Raw genomic sequence first — 24306 nt, 5'->3', positions numbered from 1 at the left:
TACAGGAGGTTAGAAGGCCGGGAAGGCTCATCGCTTCTCTCACGGAGCATTTTTTCCGGTGTTGAAAGTGCCTCACCTTGCTTACCAGAGACTGGATCTTGATCTGTGTCAAGAAAGTCGACTGTTAGGGAGTCTTGTATAACACCTAGGAATTTCACCCTCGTGGATGGTACTAACATAGACTTGGGTTTGTTCATAATCCATCCTAGCTCTGACAGACGGATAAAAATATTTCTAAAGTCTGACAGCAGGAGCTCCCTTGAGTCTGCTATAATTAAGAAAATCGCCCAGGTACGGCACTATATTTAACCCTTCTTGTCTGAGTGGAGCTATCATTTCTATCACCAGTTTGGTGAATAGCCTTGGTGCAGCTAAAATCCCGAAGGGTAGCGCTATGAATTGAAAATGGAGAATCTGATTGAAAGGGTCTCAAATCGCAAACCTTAGGTATCTCTGGTGATCTGGGTGAATGGGAACGTGCAAGTAAGAGTCTTTCAGGTCGACCGAGCACATAAATGCTCCTAGCTTTATCAGAGGTACAATTGATTTCAGAGACTCCATTTTGAATTTTCAGTAAAGAATAAACTTGTTCAGTTGTTTCAGGTTTATAATAGTTCAAAAGTCTCCTTCCTTCTTTTTTACTAAAAATAGAGTTGAATAGTACCCTGACCTCTTTGAGATACCGGAACTGGGATTACTGCTCCCTTTTTCACCAGGTCCTGGACTCCATGTAAAACATTCAGGTTGGAGGATCTGGAAGGCATCCTTGTTACAACAAATCTTGGAGGGGGAAGGGAGGTGAACTCGATCTTGTATCCTGACCGAATGATATCCAAGGCCCAAGGATTTTTTGATGCAAGCGCCCATGGACCTAGGAAATCCTTCAGTCTCCCCCCTAGAATGGCGTCATTGTTTGTCTTCAGATTTAGATTGGGGCTTAAGAAGGAAGCCTCTTCCTTTACCCCCCCTTGGGATAAGCCCAACGGCCTGACTTGCCTTTCCCTCTACCAGCCTTATTTTGTCCACCATATGACCGAAAGGACTGGTTCCTTCTATAAGATCTTTCTTCGGGGAATCATTTTTTCCCTATCAGCCACTTTCTCTAGTATTTTGTCTAGAACCGGCCTGAATACATATTCTCCTGAAAAAGGAATAGATACTAGCTTCTGTTTGGATATTCTATCACCCGACCAGGACTTCATTCATAAAGCCCAGCGAGCCGCATTGGAAAGTCCAGCCTCTTTAGCACAGAATCTAATAGATTCAGCTGAGGCGTCCGCAAGGAATCCTGTAGCTGACTTAAGTAGAGGGATAGACTGTAGGATTTCTTCCCTAGAAGTCTCGTTTCTCAGGTGATTTTCTAGCTCTCCTAGCCATAAATACATAGACCTAGCTACCGACGTGGCTGCAATGTTGGTCTTAACATTATACATCGAGGCCTCCCAAGACTTTCTCAGAAGGGCATCTGCTTTACGTTCCATAGCATCCCTTAATTGAGCGGCATCCTCAAACGGCAGGGCAGTCTTTTTATTTACTTTCGCCACCTGCACGTCGATCTTAGGGGTCTCATCGAATAGTTTGGACTGAGAAGGGTCAAACAATAATCCTTGGATATTCCAAGTCTTTTCTCTGGTTCTGACCACTCTTCCAGAATCATCTCTTTTATATTTTCATTTATGGGGAAGACCCTGGATTTCTTCACTCTAAGGCCACTAAACATTTCGTCCTGAATAGATAGAGACTTAGGGGCTTTCATTTTGTTGCTTTCATAGATCTCCCTCTCCCTCAGAGAGAGAGAGGAATCATCTTCCCATTGCATGGAAGTAGAAGCCTTATCATCAGCGTCATCAGATTCCGAGGAGGAAATGATCTTAGAACGTGGACGTTTGTGAGAGGGCTGGCCTTGGGAATCAGATGGAGCGGCTCTAGCGGCCCTAAGTTCCTCCTGAACCACGGATCTAATACCATCCATAAGGGAGGGTTGCTCCTGCCGGATCACATCAGAAATACACTCTTTACATAGCTTCTTTCCATATAAATCAGGCAGTCTTTTAGCGCAAGAAATGCAGCGGGGAGGTTGTTTAACCTTTTTTTGAGCCTCTTTAGCAGGAGGCAGAGAGGGAGCATCAAGCTCCATGGAAGTTTGCAGATCGGGACCTGACATGCTCTGGCAGTAGGGGACAGTATACACAGTACCGGTACTTACAGACCTCAGATCAGCGTTCCGTGGCCGTCCCGCCTTTTAATCAAACACCTCTGCCTTCTGCGCTTGTGCTTCCGGGTTGGGTCACATGACCGGACCCGGAAGTGACGTCTCAGACGTCAGCGTGCGCACACCCCGGCAGCTGCTCAGCCCGTCCCACCGGGGAGGAGGAAGTTGCGGCCCGGGAGCAGGCTCCAGACCAGCCAGAGAGCGAGCCCTCCCTATACCCCCCCAGCCCAGCATAAGCACGCGGCCGTCGGCGGACTGGGGGAGCTCAGACTTGAGCTTCAGGTAAACCAGGAGACCGTCCTCGGACCCTCCTGGAGAAGCACAAAATAAAATAAAAAAGGGTGTAGGAAAAAGTTCAATTTCCCATCTTCATCTCCCTGCCAGCCCGCAGGGAGACTCTTCTCTGACCCTGGCCAAAGTGGGGACAGGAACACTGAGGTGTGGTGGTGGGAGGGGGCAATTTAACCTCTTCTCTGACCCATGACCTCAGTGGGGGCAGGAAACAATCTCCTGTGTGGCCGTCATGGTGATGATATGGGAAATTAAAGTTAGCAATATATAATTATAAAATAGTCGTTCTGCTGGGGAAACACATCGGTGGAAAGTGGTGTCTTGTCTTTGGATGTGAGGTGACACCCGTTGTAAGAGATCATCAAAACTTTCTACCGCGCTCTTCTAGCACATGCGCGGTAACCTGCCTGTTACAGCGCGCCGGCCGCGCAATCAAACTGTCCGGCGCATCCACAGTCAGCAAAATGCAGGTGGGTGAGTGAGGATCGCGCTGTAACAGGCAGCGTACCGCGCATGCGCTAGAAGAGCGCGATCCCGGCATCACAGCCATCTAATTGTAGAGAGAAGGGGTAAGGGGCGGGCTTAGCTTAACTTGAAGCAAGGAGGCCGCTGCCCCCTTGACTTCAAGCCTGACTCGGAGACAGCGCCAACCGACATTAAAACAGCGTTTTTCACAAGTATGAAGAAACACAAAGAGCAAAGAAAAACATGATTAGCAACACACTGGGGGATACTGTAAGGTACTGTGGTCGGTTTAATATGCGTTTTTCAGGTGACAGGTTCAATTTAAGTTAAAGGCTATTTACACCTTTGGAGGCAATTTTTGTTAAGGATTGCATTTTACTCATTTATGGCTAAAAAACATATGTTCAATTGGCGTTTATTAAAAATAGAGCCATTCTGTCAAAAAAGGTTAACTTTTTCTAACTGTGTGACTGGTACTTTAACTTTGTGTAGGTCATCTAATAATCCTCATCTCTAAGCTACTATACTACTATAAACACTTATTTAAGCCACATTCTTATTAGTAAGATAAGAGTTGAGCTATAATGAGTGTTTATAATGTCAAAGAGCAGAGATAAGGAGTCAATCTGCTCCCCAAATGACAGAAAATCCACATGCAGCTAGTAGAGCATCTCAGCTCTGTACAGAAAAAAAGGATTCGATATTATTAATATAGACCAATTTAAAAAAAAAAAAATTTGCTCAAAATAAGTACAATGCAATAATAAAAAAAACGCCCCCAAAGGTGAACATAGCCTTTAATGTTTGGTTTTTTAAGCAGGCCTTGAGATATGATTTAGGATTATAGGCAGCAAAACCTCATCAAATGAGAAAGTGTAAGTATAGAATAGATTGTTTCTTACAAGCATAAACAATCAATTCTTTAGTGGCAAAAAAGACAATAATGAGCAGCTTGTGTTGAGCTTGAGGGAGGTTTAGAGGATTTATGGTGTTGCAAGGCTTCCCAATGGTCTATATAGAAAGTGGTAAGGAAAATGGTCCGGCTCGGCCATCAGGTGGGGCAGGTACACCCCAAATATCTATTAGTATCTCATCCCCTAAAACAATTGTCTGGAAAGCCAGGAACAATATGGGCTAAATGTGTACAACCTTGTAGGCACACTCCACTGTATTGATTGCATCGACCAGGACGCCCTGTCCCACGTACCGACCAGGTCCATTTATTAACGTATTTATGGACAGAATGCTGAACTTATACCTTTTAATGAAGGCCCTTTTTCCCCCCGCTTATGCCACTTTTGCAAAGAGGCGACAAAAGAGGGGGTGACGTGGGCAGGCCCATCTCATTCATCATTTTCCATGCCATTTTTTGTTGTGGAAAAGGATCTTAAAGAGGACCTTTCACCTGAAAATGCAAGTTAAACTAAAGATATACCCTTACTTGCCGGCCCCCGGTGGTGCTTATTCAGTTGTTCATTTTGCTCTCATTGCCCTCGTTTGTCCGCGGTGCCCCCCACAATATTTCCCGCCTGGAGCGATTTCATCCATCCTGAGCCACGAGAATCTCGCGAGAACTGGAGCTTCTTCTCCCTGGCTAAGAGCGGAGCGCACTGAGAAGAAAGACACGCCCGGGAGAACTTTTGCAGGCCCGGCCAGTTGAGCCGAATGGCTCATTAGCATAGAAGGCGGGAAATATTGCGGGGGGGCACCGCGGAAAAACGGGGGCAATGAAAGCAAAATGAACAACTGAATAAGCACCACCGGGGGCCGGAAAGTAAGGGTATATCTTTAGTTTAACTTGCATTTTCAGGTGAAAGGTCCTCTTTAACCCCCTTAGGGACCCATGACGTACCGGTACGACATGGTTCCAGAGTCCTAAAGGACCCATGACGTACCGGTACTTCATCTATAGTTCTGATCACCGCCGCCCGGTGATCAGAACATGGTGCCTGCTCAAATCATTGAGCAGGCACCACGGCTTAATGCGCGGGGGAGTCCCGTGACCGCCCTGTGTCGGCGATCGCCGCAGGTCAATTCAGACCTGCGGCTTTTACCTGGTGCGGCGGCGGTGGTCGGCGGTGCCATCGGGTCCCCATAGGGCTGTGGGGGGGACCCGATGGCATGGAAGGCAGCGCGATGCCTAAGGAAGGCAGCGCGATGCCTAAGGAAGGCATTGCGCTGCCTTCCGGTGAAGAGCCTGTGAGATTCAGCCCCCTGGATCTCACAGGCCGGAAGCTGTATGAGCAATACACACAGTATTACTCATGCAGCCAATGCATTCCAATACAGAAGTATTGGAATGCATTATAAAGGATTAGACCCCCAAAAGTTCAAGTCCTAAAGTGGGACAAAAAATAAAGTGAAAAAAAAAAGTTAAAAAAATAAAGTTTTCCCTAAAAAATTTTCAAGTTTCAAGTAAAAATAAACAAAAACATCATTTTCCCCAAATAAAGAAAAAAAAAAAAAAAAAAAAAAAAAAAAAGAGAGTACACATATTAGGTATCGCCGCATCCGTATCGACCGGCTCTATAAACATATCACATGACCTAACCCCTCAGATGAACACCGTAAAAAATAAAAACTGTGCTAAATAAACCATTTTTTGTCACCTTACATCACAAAAAGTACAACAGCAAGCGATCAAAAAGGCGTTTGCCCACCAAAATAGTACCAATCTAACCGTCATCTCATCCCGCAAAAAATGAGACCCTACCTAAGATAATCGCCCTAAAAACTGAAAAAACTATGGCTCTCAGAATATGGAGACACTAAAACATGATTTTTTTTTTTGTTTCAAAAATGATAGTGTAAAACTTACATAAACAAAAAAAAAAAGTATACATATTAGGCATCGCTGCGTTCGTATCGACCGGCTCTATAAAAATATCACATGACCTAACCCCTCAGATGAACACTGTAAAAAATGAAAAAAATATTAGGTATCGCCGCATCCGTGACAACCTGGTCTATAAAAATATCACATGATCTAACCTGTCAGATGAATGTTGTAAATAACAGAAAATAAAAACGGTGCCAAAACAGCTATTTCTTGTTATCCTGCCTCACAAAAAGTGTAATATAGAGCCACCAAAAATCATATGTACCCTAAACAATACTGCCACTTTTTTGGAGTTTCTACTCTAGGGGTGCATCAGGGGGGCTTCAAATGGGACATGGTGTAAAAAAAAAAAAAAACAGTCCAGCCATATCTGCCTTCCAAAAACCGTATGGCATTCCTTTTCTTCTGTGCCCGGCCGTGTGCCCGTACAGCTGTTTACGACCACATATGGGGTGTTTCTGTAAACTACAGAATCAGGGCCATAAATATTGAGTTTGGTTTGGCTGTTAACCCCTGCTTTGTAACTAGAAAAAAATTATTAAAATGGAAAATCTGCCAAAAAAGTGACATTTTGAAATTGTATCTCTATTTTCCCATTAATTCTTGTGAAACACCTAAAGGGTTAACGAAGTTTGTAAAATCAGTTTTGAATACCTTGAGGGGTGTAGTTTATAGAATGGGGTCATTTTTGGGTGGTTTCTATTATGTAAGCCTCGCAAAGTGACTTCAGACCTGAACTGGTCCCTAAAAATTTTTTTTTTTTACATTTCTGAAAAATTTCAAGATTTGCTTCTAAACTTCTAAGCCTTGTAACATCCCTCAAAAATAAAATATCATTCCCAAAATGATCCAAACATGAAGTAGACATATGGGGAATGTAAAGTAATAACTATTTTTGGAGGTATTACTATGTATCAGAGGTAGAGAAATTGAAACTTGGAAATTTGCAATTTTTAAAAAAATCTGGGTACATTTTGTATTTTTTTATAAATAAAAATGATTTTTTTTTACGTCATTTTACCAGTGTCATGAAGTACAATATGTGACGAAAAAACTCTCAGGATGGCCTGGATAAGTCAAAGCGTTTTAAAGTTATGGCCAAGTCCGTAAGGTGAAATAGGGCCGAGTCCTTAAAGGGTTAATCTACGCCAGCAAGGGAGCTGGTATAGATTAAAGCATATTGCATAAGGGCTCTTTCACACTTGCGTTGTCCGGATCCGTCGTGTACTCCATTTGCCAGAGGTGCCCGCCGGATCCGTAACAGCGCAAGTGAACTGAAAGCATTTGAAGACGGATCCGTCTTCAAAATGCGTTCAGTGTTACTATGGCACCCAGGACGCTATTAAAGTCCTGGCTGCCATAGTAGTAGTGGGGAGCGGTATACTTACAGTCCGTGCGGCTCCCGGGGAGCTCCAGAATGACGTCAGAGCGCCCCATGCGCATGGATGACGTGATCCATGCGACACGTCATCCATGCGCGTGGGGCACTCTGAAGCGCCCCGGGAGCCGCACGGACGGTAAGTATACTGCTCCCCCGCTCCCCACTACACTTTACCATGGCAACCAGGACTTTAGCGTCCTGGAAGCCATGGTAACCATTCAGAAAAAGCTAAACGTCGGATCCGGTAATGCGCCGAAACGACGTTTAGCTTAAGGCCGGATCTGGATTAATGCCTTTCAATGGGCATTAATTCCGGATCCGGCCTTGCGGCAAGTGTTCAGGATTTTTGGCCGGAGCAAAAAGCGCAGCATGCTGCGGTATTTTCTGCGGCCAAAAAACGTTCCGTAACTGAAGGCATCCTGAACAGATTTCTCTCCATTCAGAATGCATGGGGATAATCCTGATCAACGCAAGTGTGAAAGCGCCCTAATTAAAGTTATGTATAGGCTGGGCCCCAATTATAGTGATTCAGGCAGGAAACGATGAGACGGCTAAATATTAGCCCAGAGATTTGGCAGCAGTTAAACGCAATCCCAGCTATGATAGCAATTAAAGGGGTTATCCAGCATCTAAAACAGCCCACCATGTGCCGGGCCCCTCTGTGGGAATATACGTACCCCACTCCCCGCACCACCGCTTCTCCTTGTACAGGGATGAAAATATCCGGTGGGGGGAGCAATTTATAGAAGCTAAAGTGAAAAGCAAACAAATACTTATAGACTGGGAAATCAGTTGAAACAAAATATATAAACAGAGGATATAAAAAAAAACACTATAAATTAAAATAGAGACGGTATAAAAGTAAATACCTTCACTGCATCTAAACTGCAAATTCTAGAGTGACAACCAAATAGAGGAATAATATATATATATATAGCGCTAAGTGCATTTTGTATTTTTTAATCACACTAAGGGCACTTTTCTTTCTTTTTTCATTTTAGAAGATGAAATAATAAGTTATATTTTATATATAACTAAACCAAAAACAGAATCATGATACTCTTTGGCTATTGAAACAATGCGTCAGGAAAACTTTGGCGCATCCACCAGCAGTGCACAGGGATTAAGACTGGTGTATCATTCGCCGGTCTTAATAAATGTTCCCCATAATGTACATACATAATACACATTTTTCAATTTTTTTTTATTGCATGTATATTTCAAAAATAAATAATTTGAAATGCCCTCTTCATGTTCATTGCATAAAGGGTTGTCTGACCTCAAAACCAATGTTAGCTATGGTTAAAAAACCAAACACCTGTTCAGTGTGGCTCTGCCCCAGTGCTGAGGATGCCATGCCAGCTCCTGTGACATCTCATTATGGTCACAGATCTCACAAGCCTAGCACTGAGGCTCAGTCTTCATGTGCTGCCATGTACAGTCCCATGTAACCACATCAGCCCTCCAAGATACAGTAGTCCCATGTAAACCACATCTGCGGATCCTGTTGTAGCAATTTCAGCCACTGAAAATCAGTTCCATTCATGTGAATGGGGCGGCAAGCATGTGGATTTCTGCAAGTCTCATTCAGGTGAATGGAACTGCGTTTCAGTTGCGGAAATTTCTGCAAGAAAATCTGTCCCACGTGAGTGCACCCTTAAACATGCAGTCCCATGTAAACCACATCACATCTATCTCTTCTGCCCCTCCAACACACAGCCGCATCCTGTTACCTCCTTTGCACACGTGTAGACAAGCACAGGGCTGCAGCTTCCTGTTATCAGCAAAGTCTTGTAACCCGAGGAAGCCCCGCCCCTTCTACGGAGAAGCCCCGCCCTTTCCTGTGACTTCATTCCTACCATGAACCGCTCCATCCTACAGGCTGAAGACTAGTGCCAAGTGCTGCTGCTGACAGGTAATGTCCTGATATCATAGAGGGCAGATCATTATTACACTGTATAGTATCCTCCTCCTCACTGATATTATATGGTATCTTACACTGTACTGTGATATCATCATTACACTGTATAGTATCCTCCTCCTCACTGTTATTATGTAGTATCTTACACTATACTGTGATATCATTATTACACCGTATAGTATCCTCCTCCTCACTGATATTATATGGTATCTTACACTGTACTGTGATATCATCATTATTACACTGTATAGTATCCTCCTCCTCACTGATATTATGTAGTATCTTACACTATACTGTGATATCATCATTATTACACTGTATAGTATCCTTCTCCTCACTGTTATTATGTAGTATCTTACACTATACTGTGATATCATTATTACACTGTATAATATCCTCCTCCTCACTGTTATTATGTAGTATCTTACACTATACTGTGATATCATCATTACACTGTATAGTATCCTCCTCACTGTTATTATGTAGTATCTTACACTATACTGTGATATCATCATTATTACACTGTATAGTATCCTCCTCACTGTTATTATGTAGTATCTTACACTATACTGTGATATCATCATTATTACACTGTATAGTATCCTCCTCCTCACTGTTATTATGTAGTATCTTACACTATATTGTGATATCATCATTATTACACTGTATAGTATCCTCCTCCTCACTGTTATTATGTAGTATCTTACACTATACTGTGATATCATCATTATTACACTGTATAGTATCCTCCTCACTGTTATCATGTAGTATCTTACACTGTACTGTGATAACATGAGGACAGATCATTATTACACTGTATAGTATCCTCCTCCTCACTGTTATATATGGTATCTTACACTATACTGTGATATCATCATTATTACACTGTATAGTATCCTCCTCACTGTTATCATGTAGTATCTTACACTGTACTGTGATATCATGAGGACAGATCATTATTACACTGTATAGTATCCTCCTCCTCACTATTATATGGTATCTTACACTATACTGTGATATCATCATTATTACACTGTATAGTATCCTCCTCCTCACTGTTATTATGTAGTATCTTACACTATACTGTGATATCACCATTATTACACTGTATAGTATCCTCCTCACTGTTATTATATAGTATCTTACACTATACTGTGATATCATTATTACACTGTATAGTATCCTCCTCACTGATATTATATGGTATCTTACACTGTACTGTGATATCATCATTATTACACTGTATAGTATCCTCCTCCTCACTGTTATTATGTAGTATCTTACACTATACTGTGATATCATTATTACACTGTATAGTATCCTCCTCACTGTTATTATGTAGTATCTTACACTATACTGTGATATCATTATTACACTGTATAGTATCCTCCTCACTGATATTATATGGTATCTTACACTTTACTGTGATATCATCATTATTACACTGTATAGTATCCTCCTCCTCACTGTTATTATGTAGTATCTTACACTATACTGTGATATCATCATTATTACACTGTATAGTATCCTCCTCACTGTTATTATATAGTATCTTATTTAGTAAAAATATTATAGCGGGAGAACAAAGAATAGTTTTAAAACTATAGGTGCGGTGGGACACTGGTGGTTGAGATAAGGGTTGCTTCACCCTTATATGCTACCTCCTAGCATTCGCTCATCCCACGCTTGCTTTGTCAGCAGTGAGCTTACTTTATTTATCTATTATCAGAAAAAGCTAAAGATCTCACGCATGCGCGTTTTCTCTATATTGGAGCTCAATGCGATGCGAAAGTGAGAGTATAAAGTTAAAAAGATCTTGCGCATGCGCGGGTACTTATATGTGACTTGGTGCTTTGTTTTGGTGTCTAGGGCCTTTGCGCATGCGTGGAAATATTATACTGGAGAAGGGTAAGGACCTTGCGCATGTGCCCCGGAGACTGATATGATGCGATGGGAGTATCTGGAGAGGGTGAAGGACCTTACGCATGCGCATTGGAGACCGACATAATGTTAAGGACCTTGAGCATGCGCAGAATACAGGCCACTGAAAAAGTTTAAAGACCTTGCGCATGCGCACTTTCTCCTTCCCAGATCGGAGCATAATGCGATGCGAGAGACAATTTACAGAGTTAAAGATCTTGCGCATGCGCATGGTTTCATTTCCTTCCGGATCGGAGGTTAAAGCCTCTATGCAGACGTAGGAATACTGAGTAAGTAGGGAAATGATTGGATGTCGGAGTAATACCAGGAAGATATTGTGATAGGGTTACTAACCTGTCATACAAGAAAGCTCTGCAGTGACTGGCCACACAATAAGTAACGTCCCTCCCCTAATGATTAAAAGGGTGCAGCAGCAAAGCATTCTTGTTGACAGTAGCTCCATCCCCTGAAGAAGCCACATCTAGTGGTGAAACATGTTGGGGGAGCTCGTGTGTTAGTTTTTAGATTAGGAGCGGTAGGGACCGATTGTTCTAGCACGGAGTAACTGCAGACTCAATTGTGCTTCAACACCAGTGATTGAGAATTACCTAAGAGAAAAGAGATGGCAAACAGCAATGATTTAGGATGAAGGATCAAGTGTATCTCCAGCATTGCTCAAATAGATAAATAAAGTAAGCTCACTGCTGACAAAGCAAGCGTGGGATGAGCGAATGCTAGGAGGTAGCATATAAGGGTGAAGCAACCCTTATCTCAACCACCAGTGTCCCACCGCACCTATAGTTTTAAAACTATTCTTTGTTCTCCCGCTATAATATTTTTACTAAATAAATGAAATAAATGTTATGTTTTAACAGACCAGAAACGGGAGTTTATTAGTCTAGGCAACTAGACTATTTGAATTAAATTATAAGTTGATTTCCCGGGTCCATTGGGTCTTTTGAAAATTATATATAGTATCTTACACTATACTGTGATATCATCATTATTACACTGTATAGTATCCTCCTCCTCACTGTTATTATGTAGTATCTTACACTATACTGTGATATCATCATTACACTGTATAGTATCCTCCTCCTCACTGATATTATATGGTATCTTACACTATACTGTGATATCATTATTACACCGTATAGTATCCTCCTCCTCACTGATATTATATGGTATCTTACACTGTACTGTGATATCATCATTATTACACTGTATAGTATCCTCCTCCTCACTGTTATTATGTAGTATCTTACACTATACTGTGATATCATTATTACACTGTATAGTATCCTCCTCACTGTTATTATGTAGTATCTTACACTATACTGTGATATCATTATTACACTGTATAGTATCCTCCTCCTCACTGATATTATATGGTATCTTACACTATACTGTGATATCTTCATTATTACACTGTATAGTATCCTCCTCCTCACTGTTATTATGTATACTATACGGTGTAATAATGATATCACAGTATAGTGTAAGATACCATATAATATCAGTGAGGAGGAGGATACTATACAGTGTAATGATGATATCACAGTATAGTGTAAGATATTATATGGTATCTTACACTATACTGTGATATCATCATTATTACACTGTATAATATCCTCCTCCTCACTGTTATTATGTAGTATCTTACACTATATTGTGATATCATCATTATTACACTGTATAGTATCCTACTCCCCACTGTTATTATGTAGTATCTTACACTATACTGTGATATCATTACACTGTATAGTATCCTCCTCCTCACTGATATTATATGGTATCTTACACTGTACTGTGATATCATCATTATTACACTGTATAGTATCCTCCTCCTCACTGTTATTATGTAGTATCTTACACTATACTGTGATATCATTATTACACTGTATAGTATCCTCCTCACTGTTATTATGTAGTATCTTACACTATACTGTGATATCATTATTACACTGTATAGTATCCTCCTCCTCACTGATATTATATGGTATCTTACACTATACTGTGATATCATCATTATTACACTGTATAGTATCCTCCTCCTCACTGATATTATATGGTATCTTACACTATACTGTGATATCATCATTATTACACTGTATAGTATCCTCCTCCTCACTGTTATGTAGTATCTTACACTATATTGTGATATCATCATTATTACACTGTATAGTATCCTCCTCCTCACTTATTATGTAGTATCTTACACTATACTGTGATATCATCATTACTACACTGTATAGTATCCTCCTCACTGTTATTATATAGTATCTTACACTATACTGTGATATCATCATTATTACACTGTATAGTATCCTCCTCCTCACTGTTATTATGTAGTATCTTACACTATACTGTGATATCATCATTATTACACTGTATAGTATCCTCCTCACTGTTATCATGTAGTATCTTACACTGTACTGTGATATCATGAGGACAGATCATTATTACACTGTATAGTATCCTCCTCCTCACTGTTATTATATGGTATCTTACACTATACTGTGATATCATCATTATTACACTGTATAGTATCCTCCTCACTGTTATTATGTAGTATCTTACACTATATTGTGATATCATCATTATTACACTGTATAGTATCCTACTCCCCACTGTTATTATGTAGTATCTTACACTATACTGTGATATCATTACACTGTATAGTATCCTCCTCCTCACTGATATTATATGGTATCTTACACTGTACTGTGATATCATCATTATTACACTGTATAGTATCCTCCTCCTCACTGTTATTATGTAGTATCTTACACTATACTGTGATATCATTATTACACTGTATAGTATCCTCCTCACTGTTATTATGTAGTATCTTACACTATACTGTGATATCATTATTACACTGTATAGTATCCTCCTCCTCACTGATATTATATGGTATCTTACACTATACTGTGATATCATCATTATTACACTGTATAGTATCCTCCTCCTCACTGATATTATATGGTATCTTACACTATACTGTGATATCATCATTATTACACTGTATAGTATCCTCCTCCTCACTGTTATGTAGTATCTTACACTATATTGTGATATCATCATTATTACACTGTATAGTATCCTCCTCCTCACTTATTATGTAGTATCTTACACTATACTGTGATATCATCATTACTACACTGTATAGTATCCTCCTCACTGTTATTATATAGTATCTTACACTATACTGTGATATCATCATTATTACACTGTATAGTATCCTCCTCCTCACTGTTATTATGTAGTATCTTACACTATACTGTGATATCATCATTATTACACTGTATAGTATCCTCCTCACTGTTATCATGTAGTATCTTACACTGTACTGTGATATCATGAGGACAGATCATTATTACACTGTATAGTATCCTCCTCCTCACTGTTATTATATGGTATCTTACACTATACTGTGATATCATCATTATTACACTGTATAGTATCCTCCTCACTGTTATTATGTAGTATCTTACACTATACTGTGATATCATCATTATTACACTGTATAGTATCCTCCTCACTGTTATCATGTAGTATCTTACACTGTACTGTGATATCATGAGGACAGATCATTATTACACTGTATAGTATCCTCCTCGCTGTTATCATGTAGTATCTTAGGCTAGTTTCACACTAGCGTTGTTGGATTCCGGATACATCTGACAAATGCATTGAAATACCAGAACCGTCTCTCCGGTGTCATCTGGAAAAAACGGTTCCGGTATTTAATTTTTTTGCATTTTTAAAGGTCTGCTCATGCGCAGAACGGAAAACCGGATTCGTCAATGCGGCAATTTCTTGAACACTTGGTACCGGATCCAGCATTAATACATTTCAATGGAAATTAATGGCAGATCTGGCAATCCGGCAAGTGTTCTGGAATTTTGGTCGGAGAAAATACCGCAGCTTGCTGCAGTATTTTCTCCAGCCAAATACCGTAAAATGGACGGAACTGAAGACATCCTGATGCATACTGAACGGATTGCTTTCGATTCAGAATGCATTAGGATAAAACTGATGCATTTTTTTCCGGTATTGAGCCCCTAGAACGGAACTCAATACCGGAAAACTTTAACGCTAGTGTAAAAGTACCCAAACACTATACCAGTGATGGCTGACCTTGGCACTCCAGCTGTGGTGAAACTACAACTCCCAGCATGCTCCATTTATTTCTATAGAGTTCTGAGAGCAGCCAAGCAAGGGGGGCAATCTTGGGAGTTGTAGTTTTACCACAGCTGGAGTGCCAAGGTTAGCCATCACTGCACTATACTATGATATCATGAGGACAGCCCATTATTATACTGTATAGTCTCCTCCTCCTCACTGTTGTTATGTAGTATCTAACACTATACTGTGATGAGGACAGATCATTATTATACTGTATAGTATCCTCCTCACTATTATGTAGTATCTTAGACTATACTGTGATATCATGAGGGCAGATCATTATTATTTTGCACTGTATCCTCCTCACTGTTATTATGTAGTATCTTACACTGTAATGTGATATCATAAGGGCAGATCGTTATTAAACCGCATTGTATCCTCCTCACTGTTATTATGTAGTATCTTACACTGTAATGTGATATCATAAGGGCAGATCGTTATTAAACCGCATTGTATCCTCCTCACTGTTAGGGCTCATGCATATAGCCGTTGCCATTTTTGCAGTTTGCGGACCGAAACATCCAAAACATGACAAGAATCTGATTTGTTCTATTTTTTTTTTTTTTTTTGCGGGGCTGTGGAACACACATACAGATGGAGGCAGCATGCGGGTGGTGTTCGCATCTTCTGCGGCCCCATTGAAGTGAAATGCGGATCAGATACGGACAAAAACCCACTGCTGCTTTTGGCTTCCAAATCATGATCCAATTCTGATGCAAAATAATGACAGTGTGATACAGGCTTTACGGTTGCGCCAAAGACAGGATCCGTGGAGTTTCTCATTTTTCTATCGTTCTGACAGATCAGAAGAAAGGTAAAATAAATGGTGATGTCAAGAAAGCCAAACAGGCAAAATTGCGGCGCAGTGACAGAGTGGTGAGGTGGCAACTAGGGCTGCAGCTATTGACTATTTTTGTAATCGAGTATTCTACCGATTAATTCAACGATTAATCAAGTACTCTAATAACAAAAAGCAAATTTAAAAAAAAACTGTTTTCTTTATAAAAACTCATCAGCTCCAGTGCCATCAGCTCCCCCCCCCCCCAGTGCCATCAGCTGCCCCCTCAATGCCATCAGGCCCCCCCCCCAGTGTAATAAGCTGCCCCCTCGGTGCCATCAGCTTCCACCCAAGTGCCACCATCTCCCCCTTTTAGTCATGTTCCCAGCGCCAGTGATATAAAACACTTAGCTCTCCTGTAGGGGCACCGCTCCACAGCTCGTCCATCTTCTTCTCTGTGCGCTGCACTATCGTCCTGACGTCACACAGCCTCAGGTCTTAGTTGCTCGCTTACGTGCACTATGACCTGACAATGTGTCAGGAGGACAGTGCAGCATGGTGCGGGCTGGTGGGGGACCACAGAGCATGAGTAATAGCAAGCACTTCACTAACGCTCCATGGTCATATGACACAAGTGAATCCTCAATGCCAAAAATTTGCATAGAGGATTTTTTTGTGTCGAGTTACTCGATTCAATCGAGTAATCGTTTCAGCCCTAGTGGCAACAGCCTGAGAGTCACACAGTGGCCCAGTCACAGAGTGGTGAGGTGGCAACAGCATGAGGAGTCAATACAGTGGCCCAGTCACAGGTTGGTGAGGTGGAAACAGCATGAGGAGCCAACACAGTGGCCCAGTCAGAGTAGTGAGGTGGGGGGCAAAAGCAGTGGCAGTAACAATACAAGATGGTGGGTGGCAGTAGGAGCACATGGCAGCAGGTATGTGGCATCAGGTGGGTGGCAACATCTTAATGGTGGCTGAAGCAGGTGGCCAGAAGAAACGGGTCTCTTTTCACAAAGTTTGGGTGTGGCACCCACAATGATCTAGTCTGATGTATCAGGCACTGGCGTGTGGAAATCCTGGCTGATCCACGCCCGATTCATCTTCACAAAGGTCAGTTCTCTCCACGTTTTGGGTGGAAAGGAGAGTTCTCCTTGGGGTAACTGTGCTCCAAGCAACACTAAACACACGCTCTGATGCCACACTACTGTTCGGGCAAAAAAGCTTGTCCAGGGCAAACTCAGCCAGCTGCGGCCACAAATCAAGTTTGGCTGCCCAGTAGTCCAGGGGATCTTCCATGTGGGATGGCAAGGTGCAGTCCAAGTATATCACTACCTGCTGGTTCAGGTTCTGCTCCATGTCTTGCTGGTGGGTGAAGAAAATTGCTCATCAGAGACTTTAGACTTAAGTTGCTGCTAATGGAGCTGGTACTGCTCCTGTCCCCCCACCGCCCTCCAGCAGCCATGGCAGTGGAACGTGAGCACAGAGGGTCAGACCTTCGTGAGGATGGGCGATGGCGCACCTAGCCATTGGCCAACTGACTACATAGGATGTCTCGATAGTAGTTCAGTTTGTCCTCCCTCTCAGCGGGTGGAAAAAAGGCCCCCATTTTGGATCGGTAGCTAGGGTCTAACATGGTGGAGAGCCAGTAGTCATTCTTTTGCCGAATTGTGACAATTCAACTGTCACTACGCAAGCAACCGAGCATGCATGGGCCATTTGCACAAGGGACTCGGAGGGACTCCGTGCCTCCATCTCCACTGCATACTGCCACTGTGTCTTGGGATCATCTGCCTGGTCTTTCTTATTGCCCTCTACCTCCTTCTCCTCTCCTGTCACTTGTGCAGAAAAACCACTCATTTCTGTATACATTGCTTGTGCATTAATGTCCTCCTCCTCCAGTTCAGCCCCTACAGGCCTCAGGTGGCCGTGAGATGTAGCGCCACATCTCATCTCCCCTGGCCAGATTTAGCAGCATCTGTTCTAGCAGTGGAATTATGTTGTTCATCCCGTAGTCCCAACTGAGAAATAAAGTGGCCTTCTCAAAGGGCCTGAGCAAACAGCAGGTGTTACGCATGGGCTGCCATGGGCTAACGTCAAAGTTACATAGGCGAGTGCTACTGTCCTCCTGCATCATCAAGAAATCATTTATGGCCTTCCTCTGCTCATATAGTTGGTCCAACATGTGGAGGGTGGAGTTCCAATGGGTGGAAACGTCGCCTATGAGGCGATGCTGGGGAGTGCCATTCTGCCTTTGCAGCTCAAGAAGGGTGTGCTTTACTGTGTAAGAGTGGCTGAAGTGCATGCACAGTTTCCTGGCCATTTTCAGGATGTCTTGACTTCAGGAACCGCTTTACAACCAGATTAACCACGTGTGCCATGCAGGGCGCATGACTCAGCCCTCCTTGACGCAGCACCAACATGATGTTCTTTCCGTTGTCGGTGACCATGGTTCCGATCTTAAGTTGGTGAGGAGACAGCCAGGATTCGATTTCTTGATGGAGGACGCGGAGCAGTTCCTCCCCTGTGTGACTCCGTTCCCCCAAGGCAAACTAGGTGCAGAACAGCGTGACACCACTGGCCAAGTTGCTGGTGTGGCTGGGCAGGAACCACATTTACCCAGTGGGCTGTAAAGGACATATATTGTCCTTGACCGTAGTTACATCTCCACACGTCGGCGCTGCCGTGAACTTTAGCAGAGACACATTCAAGGACTGGCCTACCTTCTAATCAACATACGTGTGCAAGGCTAGTACTGCATTTTTGGAGAAGTAATGACGGCTTGGGACTCTCCACCTTGGCTCAGCACAAGCCATCAGTTCTATGAAAGGTGTAGAGTCCACGAAAATGAAAGAGAAAGGACTGTAGTACCAGCAACTTGGCCAGGAGCACATTCACCTCTGGGATCGATTGCTGATGAAATGACTAGTGAGGAGTAGGAGGAGGAGCATCAGGACCAGTAGATGGGAAGGAAATGCAGCTCCCTTCTGCAGAGGTGGTGGAGCCCTGACTTGCGGAAAAGGGGTGCGGGCCACTGGGTGATGCAGTATTAGCTCCCTCAGGTTGTACCACTACATTAGAACCACGGTTTTTCCAGGCCACTTTATGGTGACGCTGCATGTGTTGACACAGGGCCGTGGTGAACATTGGCACCCTGCTTGACCTTCTCCCCACAGATTCTGCAAATGGCCATGCTGATGTCTTGTGGCGGCTTTATGAAAAATTGCTACACTGCCGAGTATGGCATCTTCCCCCCCACCACTCTGTGCTGACTGCCTGTTACCTCCGTGAACCCCTGCACCGCTACCTCTTTCCGGACAGGTAGGCTCCTGCGTAGTGGGCGGTCTTCCCCGGGCATGTTTGGCTCCCAATGCTAACACCCTGCTGGCTCAGCCACTGCCTCACGCGCAAGCTGCCACCCTCTTCTCCTGAGGATGATGATGAAGCCCCCTGTTTCCCTGGTTCCCACGTGCAATCAGCCACATCATCATCCACTGATGTCACCCTCACCAGTCTCAGGGCCACGTGCCTGAACACTCGCAACGCCAGCTCCCACACGACTCTCGTCACTACTTGCCCGCCTACCGGAGGAAGCAGATCTCTCCACCAGATCTTGGCTGGGCAGTAGCTGCTGACTGTCCTCTAGAATCTTATCCTTGCTGAAAAGTGGAGCCGAGCCGAAGGCATACAATACTTCTCGAGCTGAGGGAACAGAAAATGACAGTCAGGTTGACGGGTGTGGGCACACAGCTTGATCCCGGGCCATGCCAACTAAGGGTCGTGTCAGAGGAACCCACTGACTCCTGGCTGGGGGTGTCTGCGACTAAGTAGAAGACGAGTCAAACATTGAAGGGTTGCTGGTCAAGACACAACCGCTAGATGACACTGGGCGCTCAGGCCTGTCACTGCGACTGTTGCTGCCACCCCTCCTTCTGCTGCTACTTCTGCCTGCTCCAGAAACATCTTGGCCACTGCCCGTTTCCTTTCAAGGGCCTGTCACATGTCTGTCTGACATAATGTAAATTCAAAGAAACTGCAAGGGTAAAAGCAGTACTATCAGATTGCAATTTCACCACTGTAGCAAGGGCGAATAGACGTACTTATATTTGCTATTAATACACCCCAAAACTGGCTGTATCACAATGTAATTTCACTGCAGAACAGCGAATAGACGTACTAATATTTGCTATTAATACACTCCAAAACTGGCTTTTTGGCTGAATAAAGTCTTTCCTAAACACTGTCCCTAGCGTCTGTCACGTCTCTCTTTGCACCAAGTACACTGGAAAATGGCAGAGACCAAGATGGCTGAGGCCATTTATAAGGCTGTGACATCACAGGGGCTGGCTGGCTGCTGATTGGCTGCATGCATGGCATCGTGGGTGATCCCTCGTTCCCAGAGTTCTTAGTTTCTTGTCCTAACATGTGCAGCAGCCATTTTAGAAAAAATATGATTTGTTACCACGAAGCACGAGGGAATTCCACTTCGGTGCGAATCAAATTTTTCCTGAAATTCGGATCGAATTCCACTTTGTCAACTTCGATTCGCTCATCACTAATTATTATTGTCTACTTGCATAAACAGCAATAGTACATATATAATCATGAACTTTCTTCTCAGGGGTCTTCATGGTCTGCCACAGAAACCAGGCAAAACTATCAATTGTTTTCCCAAAGGCCAAACAATGGACAAAAAGAAGGGTGAGATGACTGAGAGGATTCTACACCTTACCCTGGAGATCATCTACCTTCTGACTGGAGAGGTGTGGAATTTTGTTACCCAACATTGTATAGACAATTAGAATATAAATTAGTAGTTGGAAGGCCAATCCTTCATAAAATTAGATATCTATTTTTTAGAGCTTGAGATTTGTCATAGTCATCTACTTATTACATATGTATTTTTGTCCTTGATTATGAACAGTCCCCCATAACTGTGCCTGTGCATAAATCAATGATAAACATGAGAAACAATGATAAGAAGATCCTAGAACTCACCAACAAGATCATTGAGCTGCTGACTGGAGAGGTGAGTGATGCTGGAAATAATAAAGTAAGCACAAGGAGAGTAGCAGGTGATAACTATATCATTGTGTGCATTAGGTTCCTATAAGGTATCAGGATGTCACTGTCTATTTCACCATGGAGGAGTGGGAGTATTTAGAAGGACACAAGGATCTGTACAAGAACATCATGATGGAGAACCACCAGAGCCTCAGGTCACCGGGTAAGCTGAGGGATAATAATCAAAATATATGAGACATATTGATGGATCTAAAGTTATTACACATTTGTATTTCATTTCTTTAGACCTACCTAAAAGGGCCATGACACCGTGTGCATTGACTGATATTAAGGAGGAACCATTCTCATGTGATGAAAGAAACCTCAAAGATCCCAACATCTATACAGATACAGATCATACACAACAATGTCCTCTTCATATAGAGGAAAAAACTGTCCCATGCAATGGATTAAACCTCACAGATCAAAATGATTATACGTCCATAGAGAATACCAAAAAAATATCATTTCCATGTGTAAAGGAAAAAATTGAATTATGTGATGAAGAAAACCTCATGAAACCCACAGATCATAAACAACATGAGCTATTTCCTTATATTAAGGAAGAGCCAGCCACATATGATGGAACAAAGCTTTCACACCCCCAAATTTATACACCCACAGATCATATACAGCAATATACAGCTCGTATTAAGAAGGAACCTGAGTCATGTGATGACAGAAGCGTCACAGACTCCAAAATATATGCACCCCATCATAGACATCTGTCTCCTCTTATTAAGGAAGAACCATTCTCATGTGCTGTAAGAAACCTCACAGACTCCAACATTGATAATGAATCAACATTAGCCAGTGAACAGTTCAGTGAAGACTTTTACATGCCTTTAGTAAATTCTTTCAACAATGATCTTTTTGGGAATGAAGACCACTGGAACATCAGTAACCAACCAGCAGATCTCAATTTGTCATTGCTGAAATACGGTAACTGTTTAAATGACTCGAGCATAACGAAAAACAAATCGTATATATGTTTGGAATGTGGAAAATGTTTTTCCAATAGCCCCCATCTCATCCGGCATCAGAGGACACACACAGGAGAAAGGCCATTTGAATGTTTAGAGTGCGGTAAATTCTTCTCCAGCAGTTCAAACCTCATCATGCATCAAAGGACACACACAGGCGAAAAACCATTTGCTTGTAAGGAATGTGGGAAACGTTTCGCTCGTAACCCTCATCTTATCCGACACCAGAGAATTCATACAGGGGAAAAACCTTTTGAGTGTTCAGAATGTGGAAAGAAATTCAATCAGGATTCCAATCTTCTGAAACACCTGAGGACTCATACTGGAGAGAAACCTTTTGTCTGTCTGGACTGCGGCAAGTATTTTACCAGTAAACCTCATCTTCTCAGACACAGACGTATTCACACAGGAGAGAAACCATTTTCATGTCAAGAATGTGGGAAATCTTTCTCCAGTAGCTCCAATCTGGCGACCCATCAGAGAACACACTCAGGAGAGAAACCTGACTACGGCAAATGTTTAGGAAAAAGTTCCAACCTCATGACCAGTGAGAGAACTCAACAAACATCATCCTACCCAGAATGTGAAACCTCTTATTATAGTGATCTTATTTCCTATTCAGTAGATCAGCACACTGATGAGGAAAACGTCTTGTTAAATTTTCAAGAATTTTCTGAAGAGACAAACAGTTTCCTGGATTACGAGATAGGCAGTGGTTGGGTTTAGAAGAAAATTATGTCAGATGTATTAATTAGTCTGATCATCAGTTGACATTTTAGTTATTGGTATATTACTTTTTTTTGTCGCTACTCACTTTATAACAAATTGCTTATATTTCATATAATAGCTCAAGTGCACATTCTGGTCATGTACTAATGTATATTATGAACATTTATGAGGGTTCCCAACCACCTCCAAAGATTAGTGAGGACCCCCAACTAATTACAAAGATCATCAAGGCCCCCAAACTGTTTATAGCCATAGAGAGTTTAGATCTCGGTTTGGCACGGTTTTGTTTTCTACATATGAATAGTATGAATCAGTATGCATTTGTCATGTCAGCACTAGGCCTAATATACAAAGTCACATCTTTTATTTTCTGACCGGCTTTTCTAGTAAATCAATATGAATTATGACTTGGGGAACAAAATGTCTGCATTAGGACTCATGCACACAACCGTATTTATTTTGCGGACTGCAAAACGCGGATCCACCAAATAAGGATTATGTCCGTGTTGCATCTGTTTTTTGCGGACCCGTTGACTTCAGTGGGTTCGTGGTCGGCATTTGCGGCCAAGTATAGGACATGTTCTATCCTTTAAGGAACAGACTTGTGCTTTCTGCATCCATGTGTCCATTACGTAAAAGATAGAACATGTCCTATTCTTGGCTGCAAAATTTGGCGGATCCACGTTTTGCAGTCCGCAAAGTACATAAGGTTATGTGCATGAGCCCTTAGTGTCAGATCTTCAGAAGAAAAATCAATCCGTGTCAAAACAGTTAATTTTATATGAAGGCTTTTAGTTACCACAAAAAATGAAAATGATCTCTAAACTTTATGTAACTGTTACCATTCTTATATAACAAAGATGTTTTCCGTATTTTTTCCTATAAAAAAGCTAAGACCTGAAAGTGTTAAAGGGAAAATACTGAGGCATGGTTAAGACACCTAAAACATCTGAATGTTTGTGCTAGTTAAATGCTGGACGAGTGTTAGATTCAATGTAAAGGGATTATGCCACAAAAAGTATTACTATGCAATGAATAGGACCTCTCAAATGAAGTATTATTGTAATATACATGCAATAAAAATATTGTAAGTTTTTTTTAGTTTTAGTACATTACATTTTCCTGTCTGGTAGCGCCCTCTGCTGGTTCTCTTGTGGCTGAAATTCTGCCCCACTTTCTCATGCATTCAGTGGTGGGCATGCTCAGTAGCTTCCCTGCTCCCTTTCTTCTCTGTGCTGGCTTATTGATCTCCTAGAGAAACAGGTAAATTGGCTGATGCACCTTTCCTTCATTCGTCCCTAATTCTAAATTAAGGGCTCATTCAGACGGCCGTATGCTGTCCACAAAAAAACGTTGTTTTTTTTTGCTGATCCATAGACTTCAGTAGTACCATGTCCTGATTTTCACTGACAAGTATAGGACATGTTAAATTTTTTTGCTGAGCCGTACAATGGAAGAAAAGGGCCCCATACAAATAAATGGGACAGCATCTAATCCACAAAAAAACGGATCCACATTTTTGGGGACAGCATACG

The 24306-nt window shown here is 42.2% G+C and overlaps 2 protein-coding genes across 9 annotated transcripts in view; one reads left to right on the top strand and one right to left on the bottom strand.

Annotated features, from left to right (window-relative positions):
- The window catches only part of LOC121004106 (zinc finger protein 25-like), a 42726-nt gene extending 33649 nt beyond the window's left edge, over nt 1-9077 (bottom strand). For all 3 annotated transcript variants that reach the window (XM_040436215.1, XM_040436216.1, XM_040436217.1), the window contains exon 1: nt 8922-9077. In XM_040436215.1, the coding sequence (XP_040292149.1) occupies nt 8922-9062 (141 nt within the window). In that variant the 5' untranslated portion in view covers nt 9063-9077. The remainder of the gene's footprint in view (nt 1-8921) is intronic.
- Nucleotides 9050-23316, top strand: LOC121004103 (oocyte zinc finger protein XlCOF7.1-like). Of its 6 annotated transcripts, XM_040436212.1 has the most exons (6): nt 9054-9103; nt 16023-16034; nt 20617-20758; nt 20920-21024; nt 21099-21222; nt 21306-23316. In XM_040436212.1, the coding sequence occupies exons 3-6, from the start codon at nt 20681-20683 to the stop codon at nt 22766-22768; spliced, it is 1770 nt and encodes a 589-aa protein (XP_040292146.1). In that variant the 5' UTR covers nt 9054-9103; nt 16023-16034; nt 20617-20680; the 3' UTR covers nt 22769-23316. The 6 variants fall into 6 exon arrangements, with proteins under 6 accessions (XP_040292145.1, XP_040292146.1, XP_040292142.1 ...); XM_040436211.1 differs by lacking the exon at nt 16023-16034 and having other exon boundaries at nt 9050-9103; XM_040436208.1 differs by lacking the exon at nt 9054-9103 and having other exon boundaries at nt 15836-16034.
- Nucleotides 23317-24306: the final 990 nt, after the last annotated feature.

This window comes from Bufo bufo, chromosome 6 (assembly GCF_905171765.1).
Source record: "Bufo bufo chromosome 6, aBufBuf1.1, whole genome shotgun sequence".
In the NCBI taxonomy this organism is placed as follows: Eukaryota; Metazoa; Chordata; class Amphibia; order Anura; family Bufonidae; genus Bufo; species Bufo bufo.
This window is presented reverse-complemented; position numbering and strand designations above follow the sequence as displayed.

What these genes read in the sequence shown, in the direction of transcription:
- LOC121004103 (XM_040436208.1), top strand. Translation starts at nt 15,934, where the DNA reads ATGCAAAATAATGACAGTGTGATACAGGCTTTACGGTTGCGCCAAAGA. An exon ending in TCTGACAGATCAGAAGAAAG is followed by an intron (nt 16,035 to 20,616) that starts GTAAAATAAATG and finishes CTTTCTTCTCAG; the next exon opens with GGGTCTTCATGGTCTGCCAC. An exon ending in TTGAGCTGCTGACTGGAGAG is followed by an intron (nt 21,025 to 21,098) that starts GTGAGTGATGCT and finishes TGTGTGCATTAG; the next exon opens with GTTCCTATAAGGTATCAGGA.